The sequence below is a fragment of the Leopardus geoffroyi genome, chromosome D4 (genome assembly GCF_018350155.1).
Source record: "Leopardus geoffroyi isolate Oge1 chromosome D4, O.geoffroyi_Oge1_pat1.0, whole genome shotgun sequence".
Lineage (NCBI taxonomy): Eukaryota > Metazoa > Chordata > Mammalia > Carnivora > Felidae > Leopardus > Leopardus geoffroyi.
Genome location: NC_059342.1, coordinates 70,040,027 through 70,064,883, shown reverse-complemented (window position 1 = coordinate 70,064,883; position 24,857 = coordinate 70,040,027). Strand labels below are relative to the sequence as shown.

Below are 24,857 nucleotides of genomic sequence, written 5' to 3'. Positions count from 1 at the left end.
ACTTTTCCTCCCACCATGCAGTAGCTATAATCATGTCACATATGTTTTTTATATTTTGCTTTTTCTTTAAGCATATCTTAAGAGTGTTTTTAACTCTATAGTTTTTGTTTAAAAAAAAAAACCAACACTGTAATGGTTGAATAACATTTTATTGAGTGAATCCTCTGTAGTTACTTCCCAGTTGAACTTTTGGGTTATTCACTTTTCACTATCCTAAATTTTACTCTGATGAGCTTCTTTATATTATAGAGACTTTTTCAGAATTTATTATTATTTAGTAAGGTTCCAAAGCTGAAGTCTAAGGTCAGAAGCTAAAAACATTTTTAAGACCAGAAGACTATTATTTTTTTGTTTTATTTATTATACAGTAGAGGGGAGGGGCAGAGAGGGAGAGAGAATCCCAAGCAGGTTCCGCACTGGTCAGCACAGAGCCTGACATGGGGCTCGATCCCAGGAACAATGAGATCATGACCTGAGCTGAAATCAAGTGGGATGCTTAACCAACTGAACCACCCAGGCTCCCCCAGAAGACTGTTTTTATTGATTGATACAACCCAAATAAAGTAGGAGATGGGTTTTTTTTTTTTTCCCTGTCTTTTGTGGTAATCACATCAGTTCCTTTTTCTTCATTCTCTGAATTGGAACTTAAAGTTCTTTTTTTTTTTTTTTTTTGCTTTAATTTGCCTCCCCCCCCCCCCCCCCCGCCCCAGGGTTCAGGTTATTTTAATAGGTTTATGATGCTCACATTGGTTTCCATCTTTTGTAAATATTATGAGAGTTTCTGTGTGGGCTGTGCAGGTGTTTCCAAGTGCTAGAGTCATTTAGTTTTGGTGTAGGGAAAACTGAGAGGGGGACCCTGGTGATTCCTCTGTTCTCAACTCTCTCTGTCTCTTCCTCTGGTAATATTTTTTTTCAGCTACACTTCTTCAGCTGTCCACATAACTCTGGACTAGGTTTAACCATCTCTTACCTAGATTACTTCAGGGGTCACACTTCAGCTGGCTGCCTTCTTGCTAGCTTTAAAAAAAATTCTTCTCACAGTTAACAACATATTTCATAGGCTGTGATGGAATCTTTTAACCCAATTGTTTTGGGAAAGCTTTCTTTTTTGTTGCTGTACTTTTCTAAATACTCATCTATAGAGCAAACTCGAAGAATTCCATGACTTAAGCTCTTGATTTAAGTCCATGGCTTAAAAATTGAATATTTTATCTTAAGTATCTTTATGCATCAAATAGTTTTGAACTTTAAAGTATCTTAAAACTTTGTGGGGTTCTTTTTGGTTAAGATTTTTTGCCTTTTAAGATTTTATTTTTATTTTTTATTTTTTTGAATGTTTATTTTTGAGAAAGCGAGAGCGCGAGCAGGGGAGGGGCAAGCGGGGGTGGGGGGTGGGGGGGGCAGAGGATCTGAAGCAGGCTCCGTTCTGACAGCAGAGAGCCAGATGTGGAGCTTGAACTCACCATGAGATCATGACCTGAGCTGAAGTTGGATGCTTAACTGACAGAGCCACCCAGTGCCCTTAAGATTTTATTTTTAAGTAATCTCTACACCCAATATGGGGCTGGGACTTGCAACCCAGGATCAAGAGTCACATGCTACACCAACTGAGCCAGCCAGGTGCCCCAAGACTATTGAAATAATATAACCATATATGCTGGATTTCAAATGCTTGTTTATTTCAAAACTTGATTTGTTTAAACAGAAGATCTATACACATGTCATTTAGCACCACCACCTTCATCTTATCTGTGTTATATCCACAACTCTCATGCTGTATAGATGTTTGCAGATTTTGTACTAATGTATGTTTATTTTCATGTGTATATATTAACAACTGTGTCTGTATTTCATTTATTTAAGATCTGGACACTGGTAGTTGGCTATGTGTTGGCTGTCTCATTCAAGTGGAATGCAAGCACTGAACGCTACTTGAGAGCAGTTTCCATTCCTGTCTGGATTATATTGCTTTTTCATTTAGGTGGGTCCCTTTCTCTAAGAAAGTCTAGCTTAAGATCAGCAGAGGCTGATTGTTTGAATTGAAGTGAATTTTTTTGTAGTGTTGTATGTTGCATTTAACATTCTTTAAAATAATCTTTAGAAAATGTTCTGCTTTAATCTTTCTTTAGTCTTTAATAAAGATGTTGTAACATGTCTATCTTTTGATTATACTGAATGTTCATTTTCAAAAGGTCCTTTAAAAATAAATATATCTTAAAAAGTAAAGCACACTTACAGTGTCATGGCATTTATGAGTGTCATACTTCAGGAGGATATAGATAAGCAGTTAAGTGTGTGAGAAACAGTTACAGGAACCAGAGGTATTTACGCCGGGTAAGAGAAGGGGACTGGGCTACACGAGTGGGGAGGAAGAGGAGGGAAGGAGAAAATAAAATATGGAAGCCTATTTGAAGGACTGTCCTGTGAAAGAATGGTTTAAACAGATCTCTCTACCTATGGGGGAGAGACGTCAGAGCAAGGAGTAGCTTCAGGGAGACAAATCTGTTCAACGTAAAGATGATTAGTGTCATCTGCTCAAAAGAATGAGTTTCCTGGTATTTGGGACTCTTTACTGTTAGCTGAATGGCTGCTAGGATGTTATAGAGTGATTTTTTTCAGGGACTCATCTCCAAGTTAAGACTTAGGGAACATTAGGTTCTAATTTAAAAACAAAATTCAGTAACCTAGAGCAGTAGTTAGCCTACTTAAAGTAGTTTTTAGAGCTACTTACAGTTAAAAATAAAACACCAGAGCTGATTGAAAGTCTTTGCTTAGAGACTGATGTGGAACAAAGCATTGCTTTCTAGCTTTGCTGATTTGGAATCCTAGAGGAGTATATTAGCAAGATCCCCTAATGTCCGATGTGACTCATTTTGAATTTGGGGAAGGCAGAGGAGGAGGCAGCAGTTCAGGAGGCTCTAGATTTACTCAGGGAAACACAAATGCCTGTGGGTAGGTACCTGGTCCTTGGCGCTTGTTAGCGTTTTTGCCTTTTAAACTGAGGATACATTGAAGCTTTTTGCAGTGCTGTTCTGGGCCATTTCACCCTCTCTTGAGAGATGGAGTTCACACCCAGTGGTATTTTCAGGAAATGAAATCAGGCTCCATGACTTTAGGTTCTATAACTGATGCAGGTAATTTTGAGGTTAAATGGAAGGTTTGAGTTCAGGATGGTCTTAAATCCTAGGTGTGCATTAGAATGGACTTGATTCCTCAGGTGATATGAGCCCATTAAGGGGAGGCTGGCACATACCCAATTTTATTTTTTTTTTAAATATTTTTAGTGTTTATTTTTGAGAGAGAGTACAAACAGGGGAGAGGCAGAGAGAGAGGGAGACACAGAATCCGAAGCAGGGTCCAGGCTGTGAGCTGTCAGCACAGAGCCCAATGCAGGGCTCAAACTCCCGAACCATGAGATCATGACCTGAGCCGAAGTTGGACGCCCAACCAACTGAGCCACCCAAGCTCCCCTGGCACATACCCAATTTTAGACGAGGGGCCTCAGCAGAGCTGGTTTTAACTGAGACAAACCCTGAATTGAGGCTTCATCTCTCTTAGGGCCTTTAAAAAAAAAAATTTCCCTGTGAAACAATTTTGTTAACGTCCTCTATGACAAATTGTTATGTCAGTTTACTAATTCTTTTAAAGATGTGTGCTAGGTTTTCAACTAAAAATGTTAACTCTTGATCATTTTCAGCATCCCTGGCAGGCTCATGGAGAATTCCAGTATTCCTGGTTATTGTTTTCCTGATGTCTGTGGGCACCCTCTATGAAAAACAGAATGGAAAAGAGTCTTCTGGTAAGAAATGGAACATTCTATTAATATTACTCTTAAGAAGTGTTTGAGAAAGTAGCTTTATTTTAAAAACATGCAAAGATGAAACTGCTTAACATCTGTTTAAAAATCTGTATTTTCTGAATAGAAAATAAACTTGTTTATAATATTTTAGGTTTTTGTTTTTTGTTTTTAAAGTAAGCTTCACATGTAGCATGGAGCCCAACATGTGGCTTGAATTCTAAGATCAAGACCTGAGCTGAGATCAGGTCAGACACTTAACCGACTGAGCCACCCAGGAGTCTCTAAAATATTTTAGGTTTTAAGACAGTGCCCCACTTCCCTTCCCCTGCCTTTTAAAAAAAATTTTTTTTTTTGCATTTTTAAAGGTATAATTCATATAACATAAAATTAACCATTAACTTTTTTAAGGTGGCATCTAGTACATTCACAATGTTATGTAACCGTTACTTCCGTCTAGTTTCAAGATCTTTTCATCACCCCAAGAGGAAACCCTGTACTCACAGCTAACTATAAAATTAGGTCATTTATTTGAAATCTTTTTTGTTTAAAAAACTTTTTTCTTAAGTTTATTTATTTTGAAAGAGAGATCACAAGTGGGGGAGGGTCGGAGAGAAGAAGAGACAGAATCCCAGGCAGACTCTGCACCATCAGCACAGAACCCAGCGGGGGGCTTGAACTCATGAACGCCGAGATCATGACCTGAGTGGAGATAAAGTGTCGGACGCTTAACTGACGGTGCCACCCAGACGCCCTGAGATCTTTTTTCTTAATGTAGGCATTTATCACTCTAAACTGTTCTCTTAGAACTGTTTTTCTGTCCCATAAATGTCATTTGTTGTGTTTCTGTTTTCTTTGGGTCAAGATACTCTTTGATTTCCTTTTTGATTTCTTCTTTGACACAGTGGTTAATGAGAATTCTACCATTTAATTTCCACATATTTGTGAGTTTTCCAGTTTTTCTGTTGCTTGTGCTTTGGTGGGTGTTCTGTCTAAAAGAAACCATTGCCAAATCCAAGATCATGAGTGTTTGATCTTGTGTCCTGTTGATCTTGTGTCCTGTTGATCTTGTGTCTTGTAACTTTGTTGAATTTATTCATAAGCTTTAATAATTTTTTGTGGTTACTTTAGGATCGTGCATATGTAAGAGAATCATCTGTGAATAAAAATACTTTTATTTCTTTCTAATTTAGGTGCTTTTTTTTGTTTTTTTTTTGTTTTTTTTTTTGTTTTTTTCCTTTTTTGCTTCGTTGCTCTGGCTAGAACTTCCAGTGCAATGTTGAATACACCATTTTCTTTTAAAGATTATTTTTGAGATACTATGGTTGCAAGTGATTTATATCCAAAAACAGTTTGTTAAAGATACAGGTTTCTTTCTTTCTTTTTTTTTTAATGTTTTTACTTTATTTTGTTTTATTTATTTTATAATTTTTTTTAATTTAATTTTTAATTTTTTTAAATTTACATCCAAATTAGTTAGCATATAGTGCAACAATGATTTCAGGAGTAGATTCCTTAGTGCCCTACCCATTTAGCCCATCACCTCTCCCACACCCCCTCCAGTAACCCTCTATTTGTTCTCCATATTTATGAGTCTCTTCTGTTTTGTCCCCCTCCCTTTTTTTATATTATTTTTGTTTCCCTTCCCTTATGTTCATCTGTTTTGTCTCTTAAAGTCCTCATATGAGGGAAGTCATATGATTTTTGTCTTTCTCTGACTGACTAATTTCACTTAGCATAATACTCTCCAGTTCCATCCACGTAGCTGCAAATGGCAAGATTTCATTCTTTTTGACTGCCGAGTAGTACTCCATTGTATATATATACATCTTCTTTATCCATTCATCCATCGATGGATATTTGGGCTCTTTCCATACTTTGGCTATTGTTGGTAGTGCTGCTATAAACATGGGGGTGCATGTGTCCCTTAGAAACAGCATACCTGTATCCCTTGGATAAATGCCTAGTAGTGCAATTGCTGGGTCATAGGGTAGTTCTAGTTTTAGTTTTTTGAGGAACCTCCATACCGTTTTCCAGAGTGGCTGCACCAGCTTGCATTCCCATGTTTTTATTTTATTTTTGAGAGAGAGACAGAATGCGAGCGGGGGAGGGACAGAGAGAGAGGGAGACAGAATCTGAAACAGGCTCCAGTCTCTGTAGCTCAGAGCCTGATGTGGGGCTCGAACTCACAGACTGTGAGATCATGACCTGAGCCGAAGTCAGACGCCCAACCGACTGAGCCACCCAGGTGCCTCTAAAGATAGAGGTTTTTAATGAGCTGTAAGATGGAGCATAGGGTGGCCGGATATTAATGGTCTGCACATCATCGATCAGACTGGACTTCTCCTTATCCATCCACGTGGAAACAGCTATGGCTGGAGAGGTAAATCTGAGCAGCACACGGTTTCTACAGCAACCGATGTTACTTCTTTCTGATGGTTATACATCAAGAAAAAGCAAATTACTAATTAATTGCAGCAGATTGTTAAAAGAAAAAAATTAATTTCTTAGATATCATTTTGTATAAATTAGAGAATACTACAGAGAAACAAAAAGAAGAAAATAAAAATTACTCAAAATCCCATTATGCATCTAAATGTTTACTAATGCCTTAAGACTTTTATGCCTTCAGAATTTAAAACACAAGAAAATTGGATTATAGTGAACATTCTGTTTTGTAATCTACATTTTAAATCTTATGTCATGAGCATCTTTCTATGTCAAATACACTTCTAAAACATTTTTAGCATCTTCATTTTATGCTAATCACAAGGCTATTTGTGGCATCCTTGTGTATTTGTATAGCTACCTTATAGTTTGTGTGTGTGTGTGTGTGTGTGTGTGTGTGTGTTTCCTTTTTTTAAGATTTTTTTAATTTTAATTTTTAGATAGTGCAAGCAGGGGAGAGGGAGGGAGGGAGGGCGGGAGAGAGAGAGAGAGAGAGAGAGAGGGAGGGAGGGAGAGAGAGAGAGAGAGAGAGAGAGGATCCCAAGCAGACTCCATGCTCCGTGTGCAGAGCCTGACGTGGGACTTGATTCCACAACCCTGGGATCATGATGTAGGCCAAAATCAATAGTCGACTACTCAACCAGCTGAGCCACCCAGGCCCCGTGTGTGTGTGTGTGTGTGTGTGTGTGTGTTTAATTAAATTGCTCTTTGTTTTTTTGTTTTTTGTTTTTTTTGTCTGGAAACCATCTCTCTCTGAGAGTGGAAAATAGGAGAGATTTTTTTTTGTTTTTTTTTCCAGTTTTCTTTATTCGCCCAATCTTCCTGGTCACAATCTATTAGTCTCTGTGGTTATATATCAAACCAGTAGAAGTAAACTTCTGTTTTGACAACTACTGTATGAAGCTTGGTGTTCACCACTTATTCCTCTGGGTAACTTTATCTCCCTTCCTCCCTCCCCTTTCTGCTAATAGCAATGGTTTATAGAGCTTGGCTTATCCCTCACCCCTCACCGCTTACCCCAGGATGGTTTCCTTTTTTTGTTTTTCTGGAAATCAGTTCTTTTCTTGTCTTTCTATCCTTATTTACCTTTTTACTTGAGGTGTATTTGACATATAACGTATCAATTTCAGGTGTACAACGTAATGATTCAATGCTTGAATAGTACATTGTGAAGTGATTATAATAATCTAGTTAACATCCATCACCTTGTGTAGTTACAAAAAAGTTTTTTTTTCTTGTGATGAGAACTTTTAAGATCTATTTTTAGCAACTCTCAAATATGCAATACAGCATTATTAGCTCTAGACACCATGCTGTGTATTACATCTCTGTGACTTATAACAAAGCATATACCTTTTGACTCCCTTCACCCATTTTTCCTATTTCCTTCTCCCAACTCTGGCCACCAAGCTTGTGTGTGTGTGTGTGTGTGTGTGTGTGTGTGTGTAACATTTCCACATATAAGTGAGATCATATGGTATTTGTCTTTCTTTGTCTGACTTATTTAGCTTAGCATAATGCCCTTGAAGTCCATCTAAGATTTCTTTTCTTTTCCTTTCTTTCCTTTTTTTTTTTTCTTTCTTTCTTTCTTTCTTTCTTTCTTTCTTTCTTTCTTTGGCTGAGTAATATTCCATTCTGTACTTATACCACATTTTCTTTATCCATTCATGCACTGATGGACACTTAGGTTGTTTCCATATCTTGAGGATTTTAAGTAATGCTGTAATGAACATGGGGTCATATAGATCTTTTCCAGTTAGTGTTTCTGTTTTCTTTGGATAAATACACTCAAGTGGAATTGCTGGATCTTATGGTAGTTCTATTTTTCACTTCTTAAGGACAGTTTTCTCCTTTTGACTGCTTTTGTACAGGGCCAAGTAAGTACTTCGTTGTAAGTTATGAATAATCTAGGTTAAAGCAGTGGTTTCAAATAGGTTTTCTCTTAGGTGTAAGTTCTCATCAGCTGGTGAAGGCAGCTCAGGGAGCTATGCAGACAGGGTTCTAAGACCAAGTTTTGAGCTGTGGGAAAAAGAAGGCCATGTTTGATTATTATTATCAGGCATAAACCCAGCATGGAGATGTGCTGGCATGCCAGGCAGATTTCTGGTATTTGTATTCTAGACTGTTACAAGGAAGGAAATCACAGGGACACAGAACATATGTTGAAAGCACATTTATAAATGTTGGGTTTTCTTGTTTTGTTTACTTTTATTCTAGCCTATTTCAGAATATTCATTTCTTTTTTAATTTTTTAAAGTTTATTTATTTTGAGAGAGATGCATGCGAGCAGGGGAGGGGCAGAGAGAAAGAGAATCCCAAGCAGGCTCCATGCTATCAGTACAGAGCCTGACATGGGGCTCGAACTCTGGAAACTGTGAGATCATGACCTGAGCCGAAACCAAAAGTCGGATACTTAACCACTGAGCCACCCAGACACCCCCAGAATAGATTATTCTTGATCTAGACTCCTTTTTATAGACTGCTAGTCTAGGTAATCTTCATCATAAAATAAATCTTTTAAACATTTTTTTTCTCTTAATTTGAGTATTTGTTTTTCCTCTTGCCCCTAGAACCTTGTTTCTTTTAGGCATCAGAACTCAAAACATCTAATCCAAATTAAGACAACCTTTCCCTTTTATTACAGCCAGTTCCCTCCTGTAGATGTCACTGTACTATAGTTAGGTACAGGAGTGCTTTAGTGCTCCACCAGGGCGGTACGTGCATTTATTCCTCACTGATCACTTCCATCGTCCTGTTGTACGACTTGTACTTGTTCCTAGGCACTATGTAGGCATCTTTCTCTGTGTCTTTTGAGCTTTGAATCTCACTGTTGTAGAAGCTTTTATGACCTATGATTCACTGGATTCACACAATTAATACTTTGGATTTGCTCAGATTTCAAAGCATGAAGTTTGTTTAGTTCCTAGATCTGGTAGAGTCTTCTTGTGGATCATTGTGGAGTTTCAGCTGTTCTTTCTGAGCCCAGGGGCCTTCCTCAGTGATTTTCTCATAGGCCTTGGGAGCTCTTACTTGGTATTTTCTGGAACATCAAGATAATGTATGGAAAAAATATTAAGTGTCAACTGTGTTTTAAAATGTACTTTTTTAATCCACAAATACTCCTCTCCCTGCCACCCCTCCAAAAAAAGACCCTTGTAAAGTAGATATGTCCATTTTGCTGATGAAGACCTTTAATTCTAGAGGTTAAGTAATCACTTAACCACAGTCACACAGGTGACCGGTGGAGCTAAGAATGAAAGCTTAGGGTCAAGGACTCCGGTGCTCTTTCCCTTCACCAGGCTCTTTGAACAAGCATCAGTCATCCGGAAAAGGTGTAGTGACTGCTGATCCCTCTTGTACTCAGTTGTAGTTTTATGGTTCTTAGTCTTTTTTTTTTTTTTTTTTGTGACGTTTTATTTATTTTTGAGAGCGAGCCTGAGTGGGGAGGGTAGAGAGAGAGGGGGACAGAGGATCTTAAGTGGGCTCTGCGCTGACAGCAGTGAGCCTGATGTGGCACTCGAACTCACAAACTGAGATCATGACCTGAGCCAAAGTCTGACGCTCAACTGACTGAGCTCCTCTGTCTTACGCATGGGCCTTGTTTGCCTCCCACAAGTGCAGGGACTAGCTACTCTGCTTCCTGGATCCTAGATGTCTCACTTGGTAGAAACCTGGAATCCAGCTTCAGTGTGAGTGCCCTTGGCCTTGCTTTATTGTTAATAATAGCAACATGGGCGAGGCCCTGCCGAGCTCTTTAAACATGCTCTTATTTAATTTTCTTTTTCTAAGTTTTCTTTTTATTTATTTTGAGAGAGAGCGCACGTGCGTGCGCAAACAGGGGAGGGGTAGAGAGAGAGGAAGAGAGAAAATCCCAAGCAGGCTCTGCGCTGTCAGCATGGAGCCTGATGTGGGGCTTGAACCCACGAACCGCGAGATCGTGACCTGAGCAGAAATCAAGAGTTGGACGCTTAACCGACTGAGCCACCCAGGCATCCCTCTTACTTAATTTTCTTAGTAATGAGTGGGATTAGTACTTCTACTTATTTTACAGATGAAGAAACATAGACTCAGCCTTTGACTCTGAGTAACTTTACACTAAGAAGTGCTTTTTCCAAAGCTAGGCAAACGAGCATCAGGTGTATCTTTAATACGCTGGACCCACAGTCTGAGAAGCATGAGCAAGTACAGCTGGATCTGTTCCTCCCAACACTGGTGATCGTTTATAAAAAAATCAGAAATGCCTTGGCAGGGAAGTCTTGGTGGTTGCCTTCATCATTTTGCAATAACATGCAACGTGAGTGAACAAGTTTGGTTCAGTTGAGGCTAAATCGGAAAAAGAAAAGGAACAGAGTAAACTTCTTACTGCTCATCTGCTACTGCCCTATCTGACACAGTCCAACAGGCCTAGGGAAACTTCGACTGGTCCATATCCAAGCCCTCGCTACTGACCAGTAGCATAATGAAGTGATGCTAGAAGCCACTGAGAGGGAGGTGTTTTTTCCACATTAGCAACGGAAACAGAAGCCTTCTTCAAAGGGAGCTTTACGTGCTAGGGAGATTTTACTTGGTATGCACAGCCTCTTTCCAGTAGGCATCACTGGATGTATTTCTGGCAACTGCCACTGTCACTGTGAAAGAGAACTAAGTAGATTGAGTATCTCCTTATTTGGAGCGTTTTCAAAACAAATTATGCTCTGTTTATTGAAAACGTTATTCTGCCTATTGTTGAGTTAGCCGTATTAACAGATCTGTTAATCTGTCAGAACATGTGATCTGTTTCTCTGTGCCAGACCGTGAGTTTCTGTCCCCTAGTGCTAGGCTGTTGGTGGCCTGCTTGTTTGGACTTGTGTAGATCCCTGTTATTTGGGCCTCCCCTTGATGCTGGCCCTGTCCCTGGGTAGATGGACACTTGAAACCTTGGATGTTCTTTCCTTTTTTAGGTTACAGTTCTTCGGTCCCAAGATTATGTTCCCTTGTCTGTATGCCTATTTTTAGCTGGGGTTTTTTCCAATACCATGACTTTGCCTAGATTCTCAGTCCTGGCATTCTTGCATTTGGTTTATCATTTCTGCCAGAACCCTTGGGGTTTTTGAAGCTCAGGAGGATATCACGAAGACAGAAGTCATTGAAGTGCCTGTTTGATAAGTAAGAGCAGTTGCCAAATCTTACGTCAATAATTTTCAAATACGCTTTTTGGATTTTTCCTGCTTGCTACTCCCTTCATTCCTTTGTCAAGTTTCAGGCCCTCTAAAAATTTGCCAAATTAGTTTGTGTATTAACTAGGATAATGCTGCATAGTTTTCATTGGTTTAGCTATGGTTCACTGAATATTTACTGCATTGTTTTAGTGATATCAGCAAGTTGGAGACAGGGTCTTTAAGGTGTGAGGGTTTAATTTATTGGCCTTAACTTTTCCTCAAGTCTTTCGGTGCCTACTATAGGTAAGATATTTTGCATAAATATCTGAAGATGTGTGCTAGGAGCATAAGACATTTAGGGAAATGGCCATAATATGAAGTAGAAAGGGGATGAGAGGCACAGATGAATACTGCACAAGTGTTAGTGGCTTACGCTTATAGTTTATTCTGCCAAAGCCAAAGGCTTTGAAATAGGTGGTGGTGATAGCTAACATTTACTGAGTGAGTCTTGCCTACCAGGTATTGTTCTGAATATTTCATATGTACTGTTTCACTTAATTCTCATATGAAATCAGAATTTAGAGAAGCCCCATTTCATACATGAGGAGACTGAGGCGCCTGGATTTTAAGTAACTCGCCAGTGGTCATCTAGCTAGTAAGGAGTAGATCTGGGATTTGAATGTGAGCAGTCTTGTTTCCTCACCTGTGCTCCCAAACACTGAGTTGTACTGATCGTGCTGCCTCTGTGCAGAGTAAACATGAGACCCTCCGTTCTCCCTCTGCATCCTGGTATCTCTCCGCTCTTCTCATTGTACCTTATGTCCTGGCCTTATCAGACTTCTTAAGAGTTCTTGGAACAGCACATGGTGTTTTTTTCTTGCCTTTGTGCTTTTACACTTGCTTTTTTGTCTTTCTGAAAAATTTTTCTCCTGCTGCCCTCTAAGACATAAACCTCTTTTTCCCCTCCAAGATAGACTGGTTCTGTTTTGTTTTGTTTTAATATGGCTAACATATTTTTTTTTAATGTTTGTTTATTTTTGAGAGAGAGAGCACATGCGCGCGAGAGAGAGCACGAGCGGGGCAGAGAGGGAGGGAGAGAGAGAGAATCTCAAGCAGGCTCTTCACTGTCAGTGCAGAGCCTGATGCGGGGCTTGAACCCATGAACTGTAAGATTATGACCTGAGCTGAAATTAAGAGTCAGACACTTAACCATCTGAACCACCCAGTGGCTAACATATTTAAACGGATTTAAAGGGTGGCATCTTTTACCATTCCTGTTAAGTAGCATCTTTGGAGATCCTTCCCTGACCTCCCAAGCATGGATTAGGTTGCCATCTTCTGTGCTCCCCAAATATGCTACACCTGTCTTTACATTAGCTTTTATACTGAATCATAACTGGTAGACTAAATATTAGACTGAGGTTGGGGCTTGGGTCTCAGTCTCTTAGCATGTAGCCTAGTCACCTGTTTGGTGAATGAGGACTTAGCGGGGGTTTAGAAATGTAAGTCAAACTACAGCCAAACTGAGAATCCATATTTGAGGATCTATAAAATTGTTACTTTGGAGCTACTGAAAGGACTTATTTTTCAGGCTCTCAAAGATGAGTCACTACTTCATTAAATAATTTGTGAAGAGGTAGGTTTAGTAATTTAGGACCCTTGACTAGTCTTTAATTTTTTTTTTTCAACAGTAAACCCCTTACCCATTTAGCCCATCCCCCCTCCCACAATCCCTCCAGTAACCCTCTGTTCTCTATGTTTAGTCTCTTATGTTTTGTTTTTATATTACTTTTGCTTCCCTTCCCTTACATTCATCTGTGTCTTAAAGTCCTCATATGAGTGAAGTCATATTTGTCTTTCTTTGACTAATTTCACTTAGCATAATACCCTCTAGTTCCATCCACGTAGTTGCAAATGGCAAGATTTCATTCTTTTTGATTGCCGAGTAATACTCCATTGTATATATGTACCACATCTTTATCCATTCATCCATCGATGGACATTTGGGCTCTTTCCATACTTTGGCTATTGTTGATAGTGCTGCTATAAACACTGGGGTGCGTGTGCCTCTTTGAAACAGCACACCTGTATCCCTTGGATAAATACCTCGTAGTGCAATTGCTGGATCATAGGGTTGTTCTGTTTTTAATTGTTTGAGGAACCTCCATACTGTTTTCCAGAGTAGTCTTTAATCTTATATAAGAAAGAAAACTTCGCTTTTTTTTTTCTTTAATTTTTTTTTTAACGTTTATTTATTTTTGAGACAGAGACAGAGCATGAACAGGGGAGGAGCAGAGAGAGAGGGAGACACAGAATCTGAAACAGGCTCCAGGCTCTGAGCTGTCAGCACAGAGCCCGATGCGGGGCTCGAACTCACGGACCGTGAGATCATGACCTGAGCCGAAGTCGGACGCTTAACCGACCAAGCCACCCAGGCGCCCCAAAACTTTGCTTTTTAAAATTTTACTGGAAGCATTTTTCTTTTCTTTCTCTACTCTGCTGTCCCAGGCTATTAATCATGTATTCCCTTCCTTTGCTCTTGAGTGGAGCCTGAGAAATCTCTCCTAGCTGCACAAGAAGCTAAATCCTGATTTGTCTCTGGTGTAATCAGTTTATTTTTGAAACTTCTATCTAGAATTCTAAAAAAAAATACCTAAAATGTCCAAAATTTTCCTCCATTTCCCCTCCCTGGTTGTTGACATGGTATTTCTCCATGGTTATCTCTCTAACCATAATCTGGAAATTTGGGGGTTGTTATCTTTGACACGTCATCTCCTTCATTACCTTTATGGGTTCATCATCAAGTCTGGTCCACTTTGACCACTCCATGTCTTAAATGCAGCCACTTTTCCAACATCTCCCCTTTAAACTGCTGCAGAGCATGCTGTCATCATGTCTTGCCTTCAGTGTTGCAGTAACTTCTCTCCCTGTACCCACTCTTGGTCCCTCCCAATTTGCTCTTGACCAAACAGCAAAAATGATTCTTTTTATATTTCAAAGCTGATCATTTACTTATGGACTGGGAAGGTGGGTGTGGTTATGAAAGGGCAACATGAGAGATCCTTGCATTGATGACACTGTTCTGTATCTTGTATCCATGCCGATATCTTTACTGTGATATTGTACTACAGTTTTGCAAGATGTTACCATTGGGGGAAACTGGATAAAGGGTACAGAGGGTCTCTCTCTATTATTTCTTATAACTGCATGTAAAGCTGTAAGTATCTCAGTTAAATTTCAGTAAAAACATCATTTCCTGTTTAAAACTCCTCAGTACTTTCCTACACCTTTTAGAATAAAGACTAAAGTATTTACTATGGTCTTCTATGACTTGGATCATCTGGCTCAACACGTCCAGCCTTATTTACTCAATACCACTTTCCCACTAGCGGTCTATGTTCCAGACACACTGTCTTTAACATGCCAGTGTCTTCACTCAGTGGCCTTCCTACTCACTTCTTCTGCCCCAAATATTATTTACATTCCTTTGATCAATTCCTTCTCATCCTTTGTATATCATTATTTTTATTTCTTAAAGAGAAGATGTTCCTGATTCTCTAGACTAAGATTTCTTCCACTAGGAGTTCATAAAATAGCTAGTGTGTTTCCTTTACAGCAGTCATTATAGTTTGTGTACATTCACATTTGTGTGCTTTTTTTTTTTTTAAGGTGAATTAACAAATTATCCCCAACTGTGGTAAGAATTTTTTTTTTTCCATGTGGATCTTCAATCCTTATGTGTCTCTTCCATCAGGCTCCACAGGGGCAGGGTCTGTGTCTTTATCCTCAGCATCCAATTCAGTGAATAGTGAGAATGTGTGAGACATGAAAGATTCTGTCTTTCCCTCTTTGTTCCCTTCTTGGTATCTAAGAAACAATTTAGATCCTTAGGCCAGGGGAATAAGTCCCAATCCAGATATCTTGTTCTCTTCCTAGATCAGGAGTTTGACTTGCTCTTTGATCGTCTGAAGATAAACCTCTTGTCAGATCACAGAGACGTTTATTAGAGGAAGGATAGGGTATGGTTGAGTAAGACGAATTCTCTTGATCCTCATGGTTCAGTCCACCAAAGAGCCATCTTAGGGCTTGGCTACTTGTCTCTGGGAGATGGCCAGCCTGGGATTTGCTAAGTAGGTGGAGCTCATTTGGAGTTTTCTGAATGGCCATGGCTGTTTTCACTGGCTTGGCAGAATTCTGTGCTGTCACACTGTGTATTGACCTACCCAAAGTAAGGTCCCATCTCCATGAGTGTGGGTGTATGATTTGGTGAGTGTTAGTATTCTTAGTTGTAGACAACAAAATCTGCCCTAGCTAGTCTAAATGGAAAGAGGTGTTGATTAGCACATAGAATTTTTACATATAGAATTTCGGGGAAGACCAGACAGTTAAACAAACTTAGATGTGTCACAGGCAGAAGCATTGCAAACAGGAGAAGTGCTCAGTGACAGCAAAGGACTATTTGAGTAGAAGTCCCATGGCTGCTGCTACCTGCCGCAAAGTAAAGATCAGGTAGCATTGCTTTTAGAACTTCTGCTAAGTTTTGACAGAAAAACCATATGCCTGCATGACTCTTTGACTTGAGAGCGTCCAAATTCCAGTGAGTCTCACTTTGGTCTTCTGGGTCTTGATAGGTGTGCCTTATTGGTGGAAACTGCATTTCACGTGGGACCTTAGCTGCAAGGGAGTCTAAGAAATACAATCTTTAAGCTTTCTAGTCTCTAGGAGGAGGAGAACATGCTAGAACCTGGTATTGTATGAGCTCATCTGTTGTTTGCCATAGTAGATTAAAGACTGACAGTTGACAGACCTCATTGGCCAGTAAATGTTTTATTTGACTTTAGTGCAAATGATTAAGCTTGGTGTACTATGTATTAGGAATTTAACATGGGAACATATAAAATGAAACAGAGTAATAAGATTACTTTAGATTTTCAGTGGTGGATTTTGCCTGTATTGAATTATGTACTTTATAGAGCTATATGATTTTTCATAGTACCCAGGCGTTTGCCTATGCATTCATGGAATGCAATTATCAAGAGCACTGAGTGTTGGCTGTTTCATACCGTATTAGGAGCTAGTGATACAAAAGAGAGTAAGACAGTCACAGTCTGCATTCAGGAAGCTCACAGACTTGGTGTGGCAGTGTTTTTCAATGTGCATTCAGATTGTGAAGTTTAAGAGAGCGGGACTCCAGGTTTATATATCCACTCTCAGCTGCATGCACCAGTGACTGATAAGCAGAGTCCAGGAACCAAATGTTTAGCAGACTTTCCTGTTGATTCTAAAGCATTCTCCCTTGGTGAAGAACCCCTGGTCCAGTGGGTCAATAATAACCATTTTGTTGTATTGCTTTTGAAAATTTAGTACTATGTTTCAGTTTGTAGCCGTTATTTCCCACTTGGTTTTAGAAAGTTTTGCAAACAGGTGCTTGTTTTACAGGAGCGGAGTTACCAGGGCAGGTTATCTCCATGGCAGCTTCTACTCTGGCAACCTTGGCCATCTCCATCACAGGGTATGAATCAAGTGCCGATGACCAGCCTTCCGACCAGCCTGCAGGTGACTGAAGGGATGTTTTCAAGTACAGTTCTGGAAATTGACATATACACATAAAGTATAAACTTAAGGACATGAGCATCACAGAATGCTATTTACTAGTCCTTCATTTTCCTTGATGTCTGTTTTTATACTTTTTCCTCCTCTCATCTTTGTTCTCACATACCACTTTTTTCATGCTTTTAATTATTTACCTTTTTTGTTTCTTTTCTTGAATCTTCATCTTTTCCCTTTTTTTTTTAAGAAAAATGCTTTTCTTTTAATTTTTCTTTTGTTATTCCTTCTCACTTTCCCTTCATATTATTTCCTTCTTCTCTGTGCCTCTTCTACGTTTTCCATTATTTTCTGCACTTAATCCTGTCCTTATTTTCTGTAGCCATCCGTTCTCCATTGTTCTGGTTTTGTTCTAACTCTTTACATTGCTTTTGTTGTTGATCCAACTTTTTCTTTTGGTTTTTATTTTCTGTCTTACAGTTCTCCCATTTCTCTGGCATTTCTTGCTTCTCAAAGTTTGCTTTGCGTGTCTTGTGCTGTTAATACATTGACTGTTTCCCCTGAAACCAACCTGTCTGCTTATTCTGGATACCATGCTCCTGCAAGATCAGCTGGTAGATTTATATCAGCTTTAAAGTCATACTGTACTCCCACAGAGTTCAGAAATGGAAAAGGCCATCTCTGTGCCAAGAAGTTTATTAGTGCCAGGGGCTTTGGAGTTAAGGAATATTTTTGGTGAGCTCTTCCTGAAGAACGGACTTTAGAAAAGTCTTAAAAGGAGAGATCAGCTAAGAAAAAAGCATTTGGGGTAGCAGGAAAACATATTTTTATTGCACATTGAGTTAGGTTTTCAAAATGAAGAGGGGATAATGTTTTGGTTAGGGACTTATTATTCTTCTGAGTATCTACCACACTTACCAGCATGAAGTTTCCAAATTAGAAAGATTCTCAAAGAGCAAAGTCAAACAGAAGTGTATTATAACTAGCTTGGGCTTTAGCCCCAAACCTCAGGATAGAATGTTACCTCTGATAAGATGGACTGACTTACCAGGATGCTAGTATATCAGTAGTAACAGTTTACTCACAGATAAACATTGAACATTATAAGAAACACTAAGGAGATTATAATATAACCATCAGAGTGCTACTATGTAGTTTCTTATGAACTTTATGAAATCACAGGGAAGGCTGTCTTTGAGCATTATTTAGTGAGTGTCCACTATTTAGTGAGCATCAGGTGCTATCCTATGTGCTGTTCAGCAGAGGGAGAACAAGACAGACAAGGTCTTAGCTCCCCTAGAAGTGACATTCAACTGAAGGAAGAAAGTGTGAAAGGGTAAGTGGAATGTGGTATAACTACATACAACTATGTAAAGACTGGGACAAATAGGGGGTTGGGGTTATGAGTGTTCTTGTTTCTTTCCTCTATTTTCTAGACTTTATGAAATATCTACTTTTTTTTTTTTTTAATTTTTTTTTTTTTTCAACGTTTATTTATTTTTGGGACAGAGAGAGACAGAGCATGAACGGGGGAGGGGCAGAGAGAGAGGGAGACACAGAATCGGAAACAGGCTCCAGGCTCTGAGCCATCAGCCCAGAGCCCGACGCGGGGCTCGAACTCACGGACCGCGAGATCGTGACCTGGCTGAAGTCGGACGCTCAACCGACTGCGCCACCCAGGCGCCCCTTTTAATGTTTATTATTTTAAGAGAGTGCACATGAGCATGCGGGGGAGGGACACCGAGAGAGAGGGGGAGAGAGAATCCTAAGTAGGCTCTGTGCCATCAGCATAGAGCCCGATGTGGGGCTCAAACTCATGAACTATGAGATCATGACCAAATCAGGAGTCCAACGCTTAACCAACTGAGCCATCTATGTGCTCCAAACAGTCTACTTTTGTCATTAACTTTTTTTTCTGGAAGGCAAAATGCAAGTTGTAGGGTCTTTATAATTTCCATCATCATGGCATATACTGAGTAACATTGCTTTAAGAGTTCTATGATTTCTGAGGCATGTGGTATATTTTGGTAAAACTAGGAAATAGAAAAATATAACCCTATAGTAAAATGTAACTTAGTAGTTGCTTTGTTAGAAAACAGTGTCTTATGTGAAATAATTCAGTGTGATCACCATTACTTGAATCCTCACCCCCAGCAATCTGTCACTGTTTTATTTCTCATTCTGAGAGAAAGACATGTTTCAAAGCCCTGGGTTCTTCTTGTAAGAGCAGTTGGCTCCATTTTAGTCGAATGACACTGAAAAGTCATGTTGCATCAGAAATATTAAAGATCTAATAAAATTATGTTAAAAGAGAAGTTTTTAAATGTAGGACTTCGGTATGTTAATATTTGTTGCTTTATACAGTTGAAGTAGTTTCCATGGGCTAATTATAATTCTTAGCTATTTTGTCATGTTTTTCCTTAGTTTTTCATTTAAATGATTCATAGATGAATACATGAGATAGATGACATTAAACCTTGAACAGCGTGAAGTGTATAAAGAGTAAAAAATTCCCCATCCCCAGCCCCACCCCCTAACAAACTTAATTTCCCTAGATTGAAATATGATCGGTAGTGTAACTCTCCACACACTTTTCAGTGCACATGCAGGCACGTCCAGATTCTTTTTCTTCTTTAACCCAGTGCGATCATACTATCAGAGTCCGTTTGCAGGCTTGAAACAGAGTAGCGTAGCAAGTTGCTCCGTGGGACTGTCAACTAATGTGGACTAATATGGTGGTAACTTTCTTCCTCCTCCTCAGAAACCATGGACACAGGAGAATCCCCCGCACCACTGTCCTCATCTCCTTCACCTTCTTCCCCCTCCCCTACTCTGGGTAGACAGAGGGCTGAAATGGGAACATTTCTCAGGAAGAAGAAAACCAGTGACATCTACTTCGTATCGCTCGTGTGGGCCATCGTTGGTGTCCAGCTCTGGTTGAACCTGTGGATTGTACAGTTGCTGCCGGTGCCTGTGGCAGGTAGTTGCTCACTTAGGGTCTTGTCTCCGAAGACATTTTTTCTTTAACTTTGGGATTTTATTTGATTTATTTATCTTATTTTTATTTTTGTAAACGTTTATTTATTTTTGAGAGAGTGAGTGAGTGGGGGAGGGGCAGAGAGAAGGGGACGGAGGCTCCCAAGCAGGCTCTGTGCTGACAGCAGCGAGCCCAGTGTGGGGCTGGAACTCACCGACCGTGAGATCATGACCTGAGCTGAAGTCGGACGCTCAACCAACTGAGCCATCCAGGCACCCCTAACTTTTGGATTTTAGTGTTTGAGATAATGCTACCCCCTTTTAAAACTAAAACAATTATATATTTAAAGGCATCTTCTAAGACTGGAAAAGTAAGTGACTCAGGTGCATTATTGAAGAGTTTGTTTATTTCTTTTTTATTTTTTTTTTTTAAGAGTTTGTTTATTTCGTACCTTCTTGATTGTTTGGGCTTACCTCTTACCACAGTCAGAAGCTTGGCCAAGTTTATTAACTCCTGAATTGATGCTTAGGAACCTGACATCCAGATACCTCCTACATTTGATTAGTTCTTTATCCTTTATCAAAGTTTTTCACTATTGATTTAAACAAAATTTTATTTTTGGAAGCCTGTTTTCCACCGCAGTTTAAAAATCTAAACTCATTGGACCATTTGCCTTCTAGATCATTACTTTTAAAACTTATTATTCTCATTAACTTGGACAGTTTTTAAAATTTTATTTTTTATTTATTTATTTTTTTTAAGTTTATTTATTTATTTTGAGAGAGTATTGCAAGCAGGGGAGGGGCAGAGAGAAAGGGAGAGAGAGAATCCCAAGCAGACTGTGTGCTATCAATGGGGAGCCTGATGCGGGGCTTGAACCCATGAAGTGTGAGATCATGACCTGAGCCGAAACCAAGAGTCAGATGCTTAACTGAGCCACCCAGGCACGCCCCCCCCCCCACCCCTTTTATTAAAGATTTGTTATGACCAGAACACTATTTAGTGCCTTTCCTTAGGGAACATAGAATATAAGAGGTTGAAGTTTGTTTCTGCTTCTTGCATCCTCAAACAGAACTTCTGTTCGGCAGTTGGAGTAAGACACAGTTGTCATTAAGCAAGCCACAGGGTATGTACTATAGCCATGGTTTCTATTAAGGAATTCATAGAAAAGCTTAGTGAAATCGTTTAAATTGCTCTTCTGGATTGCTCCATACTTTTTTGGTTTTGCCAGATGATTTATGCTGCCAAATGGTATCAGGTGCTGTTGGAACCCCTTTTCTTTAAAATCTGTTAGTAGGAGTTCCATTTGTCCTAGTCATTTCTTAACCTTCAGGCCATTATAGGAATTTGACACGTCCTTGAGAGAGCAGGCTGTAAGCAGGTGGCCCCCAGAACATTTTCCACAGCCTATAATTACTCTGGGCTTATTCTAGAGCCCTAGGAGCTTTCCTAGGACTTCTTTAGAGATTTAAAAATGTTAATGATGAAGTTGTTGAACTGGTATGTAACACTGAGCTCATGGTTCAAAAGAGTAAACTGTGAATCATTAGATTGCAAGGCCAGGGCTAAGGACACAGAAATCTCTGGAGTTAGGGAAATTATAGTAGTTGAGATCAATTATCCAGAGTCCAGACTTCAAGGCCCCTGCCCCCCACAGATGAGTAGCTCTTCCTTCTGGCCCCACCACTTTCTTAGTTGGCTTTTAACAGGAAGCTTAACGTCTGCTTGCAGGGCCCCCTTGCTGCCCAGAGTGGAGGGGTACCTTCATACTGTGCTCTGTGAGTGGTCTGTGCAGAAGTTGTGCAGTGCACAGCCTGGGGGCCACTTGTAACAGCCCTGCTTAAGCCCACTCTGCTTCTCCGCTGAACTCTGCTAAGAGATGCAGATGTACAGAGCAGCATCAGGTAGAGAAATCGGAGTACAGTGCACTGGTGTAAAATCATGATGTGAATGGAATACCTTCTACCCTTCGGGTCACTAAACATTAAACATCCAAGGAAAAGAATCACATTTGGCAAGAGCAGTGATAATAGCTAAGGAAATTAGGACATGTCAGGGGTTAGTATTCTTTACCCAAGAAGGGTGAGGGGTGAGGGGCCAAGATTGTAGTCCCCTAAATCTTCATGATCAGTGTTTTATGTTTATACGGGCTATGAAAGAATCGATGGCTCCTTCAAGGATTCAGATTTCACCATGAAGGTAATGTATGGGCAGATGGGGCTTGTAGGAAAAGTTATCGTCCCTAATTCTGTCTGTTTGGAATACCATGAACTTTTATCTCTTCCCCCTTGCCTTTTTTCCCCCCTTAATTGGTCTTTATTTAATATTAGCTTCACTGTTTTTTGAAAGGTCACATGAAATTAAAGGACCTTCTCATGTTCTGACTTTGTATGTTCTTTGTATGAGAAAGGACCTTTCTCATGTTCTGATTTTGGCTTTGTATGCTTTTCTTCGTTATAGTCTGGATCCTCAAAAAGCTTGTCATTCACTTTGGAGTCGTGGACTTCCTGGCGAAACGCTGCCGCGTGTGGTGGCAGGTGGCTGAGCACTTCCTCAAGGAGCGGCAGGAGGCTCTCGCACCATGGCCAGTTATTGGGCTTGGAAAATTCTTGTTGAAAGTTGATAGCAAGGTATTGTATTTTAAGACCTTGGGCTGTTTTGATGGAGTTTATAATACACATATTCCATTTCCTGGTATTTGGTGTTCATACTGGGATTGTTGATAACACATTTAACATCTAAATCTGTGATGAGATTTAAAGTTTAGAATTACGCCTTATGTGAGTATAGGATAGATTTAGTTTAAGTATTATGTAAGTAGTTTTCCCTCTTAAAAGTGGGAGAAAAGGATGTTCTAGAACACCTTGTTCAACTCCCTCATTTTATAAGGATCAAATTGAAATTTAGAGGGACTAAGTGACTTGCCTGAAATTATATTGCCAGGTAATGCCTCCTCAGTGTAGTGAGTATTTCTGGGGTAATTCCCACAGGTCAAATAATGTGTTAATAAGTCCTCAGGAAAATCTAGTGAATCACAGAAAACTGGGTGCAGCAGCCCTGTTTAGTGGAGAGACAGCAATCCATTAAAATTCGGAGGCAGTGGTTGAGAGCATGGACCCTGATTCCACACTGGTTTCAGATCCCGGTTATTCTACTCACTAGCTATGTGACCTTGAATGAGTTTCTTAACCTTTCTGTGCCTTGGTTTCCTTATCGATACAATAAATACAATAGAATGCACCTCATGGAATGGCTGTGAGGGTTAAGTGAGTTCCTAGATCAGTGCCCGGTATACAGTAAGTTTTGTGTAAGTGATAGCTGTGGTTGTTAATTTGTGTGTGTGTGTGTGTGTGTGTGTGTGTGTGTGTGTGTGTGAGAGAGAGAGAGAGGGGGGGGGGGAACACATGTACAGGATACAGTGGTCATACTGATCAAGAAAGGACTCACTGTTGGTGAGGTAGTGGGAGAAGGGAGGTTTTGCAGAAGAGGTGATGCCATAGCAGATTTTGAAGCACAAGTAGGGGTTTATTAGGTTGACAGGGCAAGAAGAACAGGTGGATGGAGCAGTGCACAGGTCGAGATGGCCACAGCATGACTTCTTAGGGAACACCAAGGAAACAGTCATGGCTGGAATATGCGAAGAGGTGAGGCTGGAGAGTCGGGTGAGACAGAATTGAGGCCTTCGTGGGTGCTGTGCCATGTGAGTTGGACTTCCTCACAGAGGCTCGGAAATCTTTGAGCGGGTCCATCCATAACTTCGGGTTGAGAAATACTGTTAGGTGAAACCAGCGTAGATAGGGATGAGAATAGTAACTGGAGTTCATGTGAGGTGGAAGGAAATAAATCTTTTAAACCCGTAGTAAAGTCTCCTGGGTCAACAGAGATGCAGGGGGATATGTTTCCTTACGTATTGTGTTGCCTTTCTGTCTTCCAGAAAGTTTGCCAGTTCTAATTCCCACCAGTGTAACCTGTGAGAATGCCCATTTCCTGAGCTCTTGCCGATACTAGATATTATAATGTAACAAAAAGTCCTTTTTATTTCAGAAAAAGAAGGATTTCAGTGTTTTAATTTGAAATTTTAAAAAATAAAAATGAGGTTGCTTATTGGCTATTAATATTTTACTTTTGTGATTTGCCTATTTGTTTCTTTTTTCAACTTTTTAAATAAGAAAGACTCAAAGACTTCTCACAGATTTTAACATATTGATCACATCTTCCTGGTATCGGGGTGAAGCTTTGTCTTACTAGCACAGATACAGTCTTTCAAACTGTTTAAAGAGGATGACTCCCATTTCAGTTAATTTTTGAAAGCCTTAGCACTGTCAGAAGGGATAGACACTAAATCTTGTTTTCAGAACCCCAGGTACTTGTATTTGGAACCCTTTACTCAAGAAAACTCTACAATTGTGTCAACTGAAGTTCCAGGGGCATCAAAAGTACTTTCTATGGAGCAGCCTTGTGAAAACTTGTCATTTTTTATTCAAATTTGTATGTCAGTTTGTTCATCATACAAAGGAAGGGAGACAGTAAAATGAATCAAACTAGGATTTGTGGTTTTGTATAATAAAACCTACCAAATGGCTATCAAAACTGAATATTTGTTTAATTATAACCGATACCATAATTATGTTTTATTTAGTATAATAATATACATGGGCTGCTGCTTTGGGGAATAAATCTCTTTCATATTTCTGTTAAATTTTAATTGATCGTACAGTGTTTTTAAAAATATTCCTCTATAGGAGATTGTTTGGAGTATATTTTTAAACATGCATCGAGTGTACTTTTAGTCAAAACTCTACAAACAGCATTTACATTTACCCTGATGAAATTATGCTTTTTAGCCTTTGTACTTTCTGGATCACTAATAATGCCGTAAATCTTATGTTTAGTGATTTTTAGATCCTGTGTTTACCAACTAGCATTAGTTATTATAGTGCTAAATATTGTG

The 24,857-nt window shown here is 39.6% G+C and overlaps 1 protein-coding gene across 7 annotated transcripts in view; it reads left to right on the top strand.

Moving 5' to 3' along the window:
* Positions 1–24,857, top strand: part of TMEM245 (transmembrane protein 245) — a 102,942-nt gene that overhangs the window by 8,944 nt on the left and 69,141 nt on the right. For 6 of the 7 annotated variants that reach the window (XM_045467728.1, XM_045467727.1, XM_045467724.1 and 3 more), the window contains exons 2-6: positions 1,864–1,981; positions 3,698–3,799; positions 16,822–16,938; positions 19,691–19,909; positions 22,367–22,536. In XM_045467728.1, coding sequence (XP_045323684.1) covers positions 1,864–1,981; positions 3,698–3,799; positions 16,822–16,938; positions 19,691–19,909; positions 22,367–22,536 — 726 coding nt within the window. The remainder of the gene's footprint in view (positions 1–1,863; positions 1,982–3,697; positions 3,800–16,821; positions 16,939–19,690; positions 19,910–22,366; positions 22,537–24,857) is intronic. The other variant, XM_045467729.1, reaches the window with a different exon arrangement.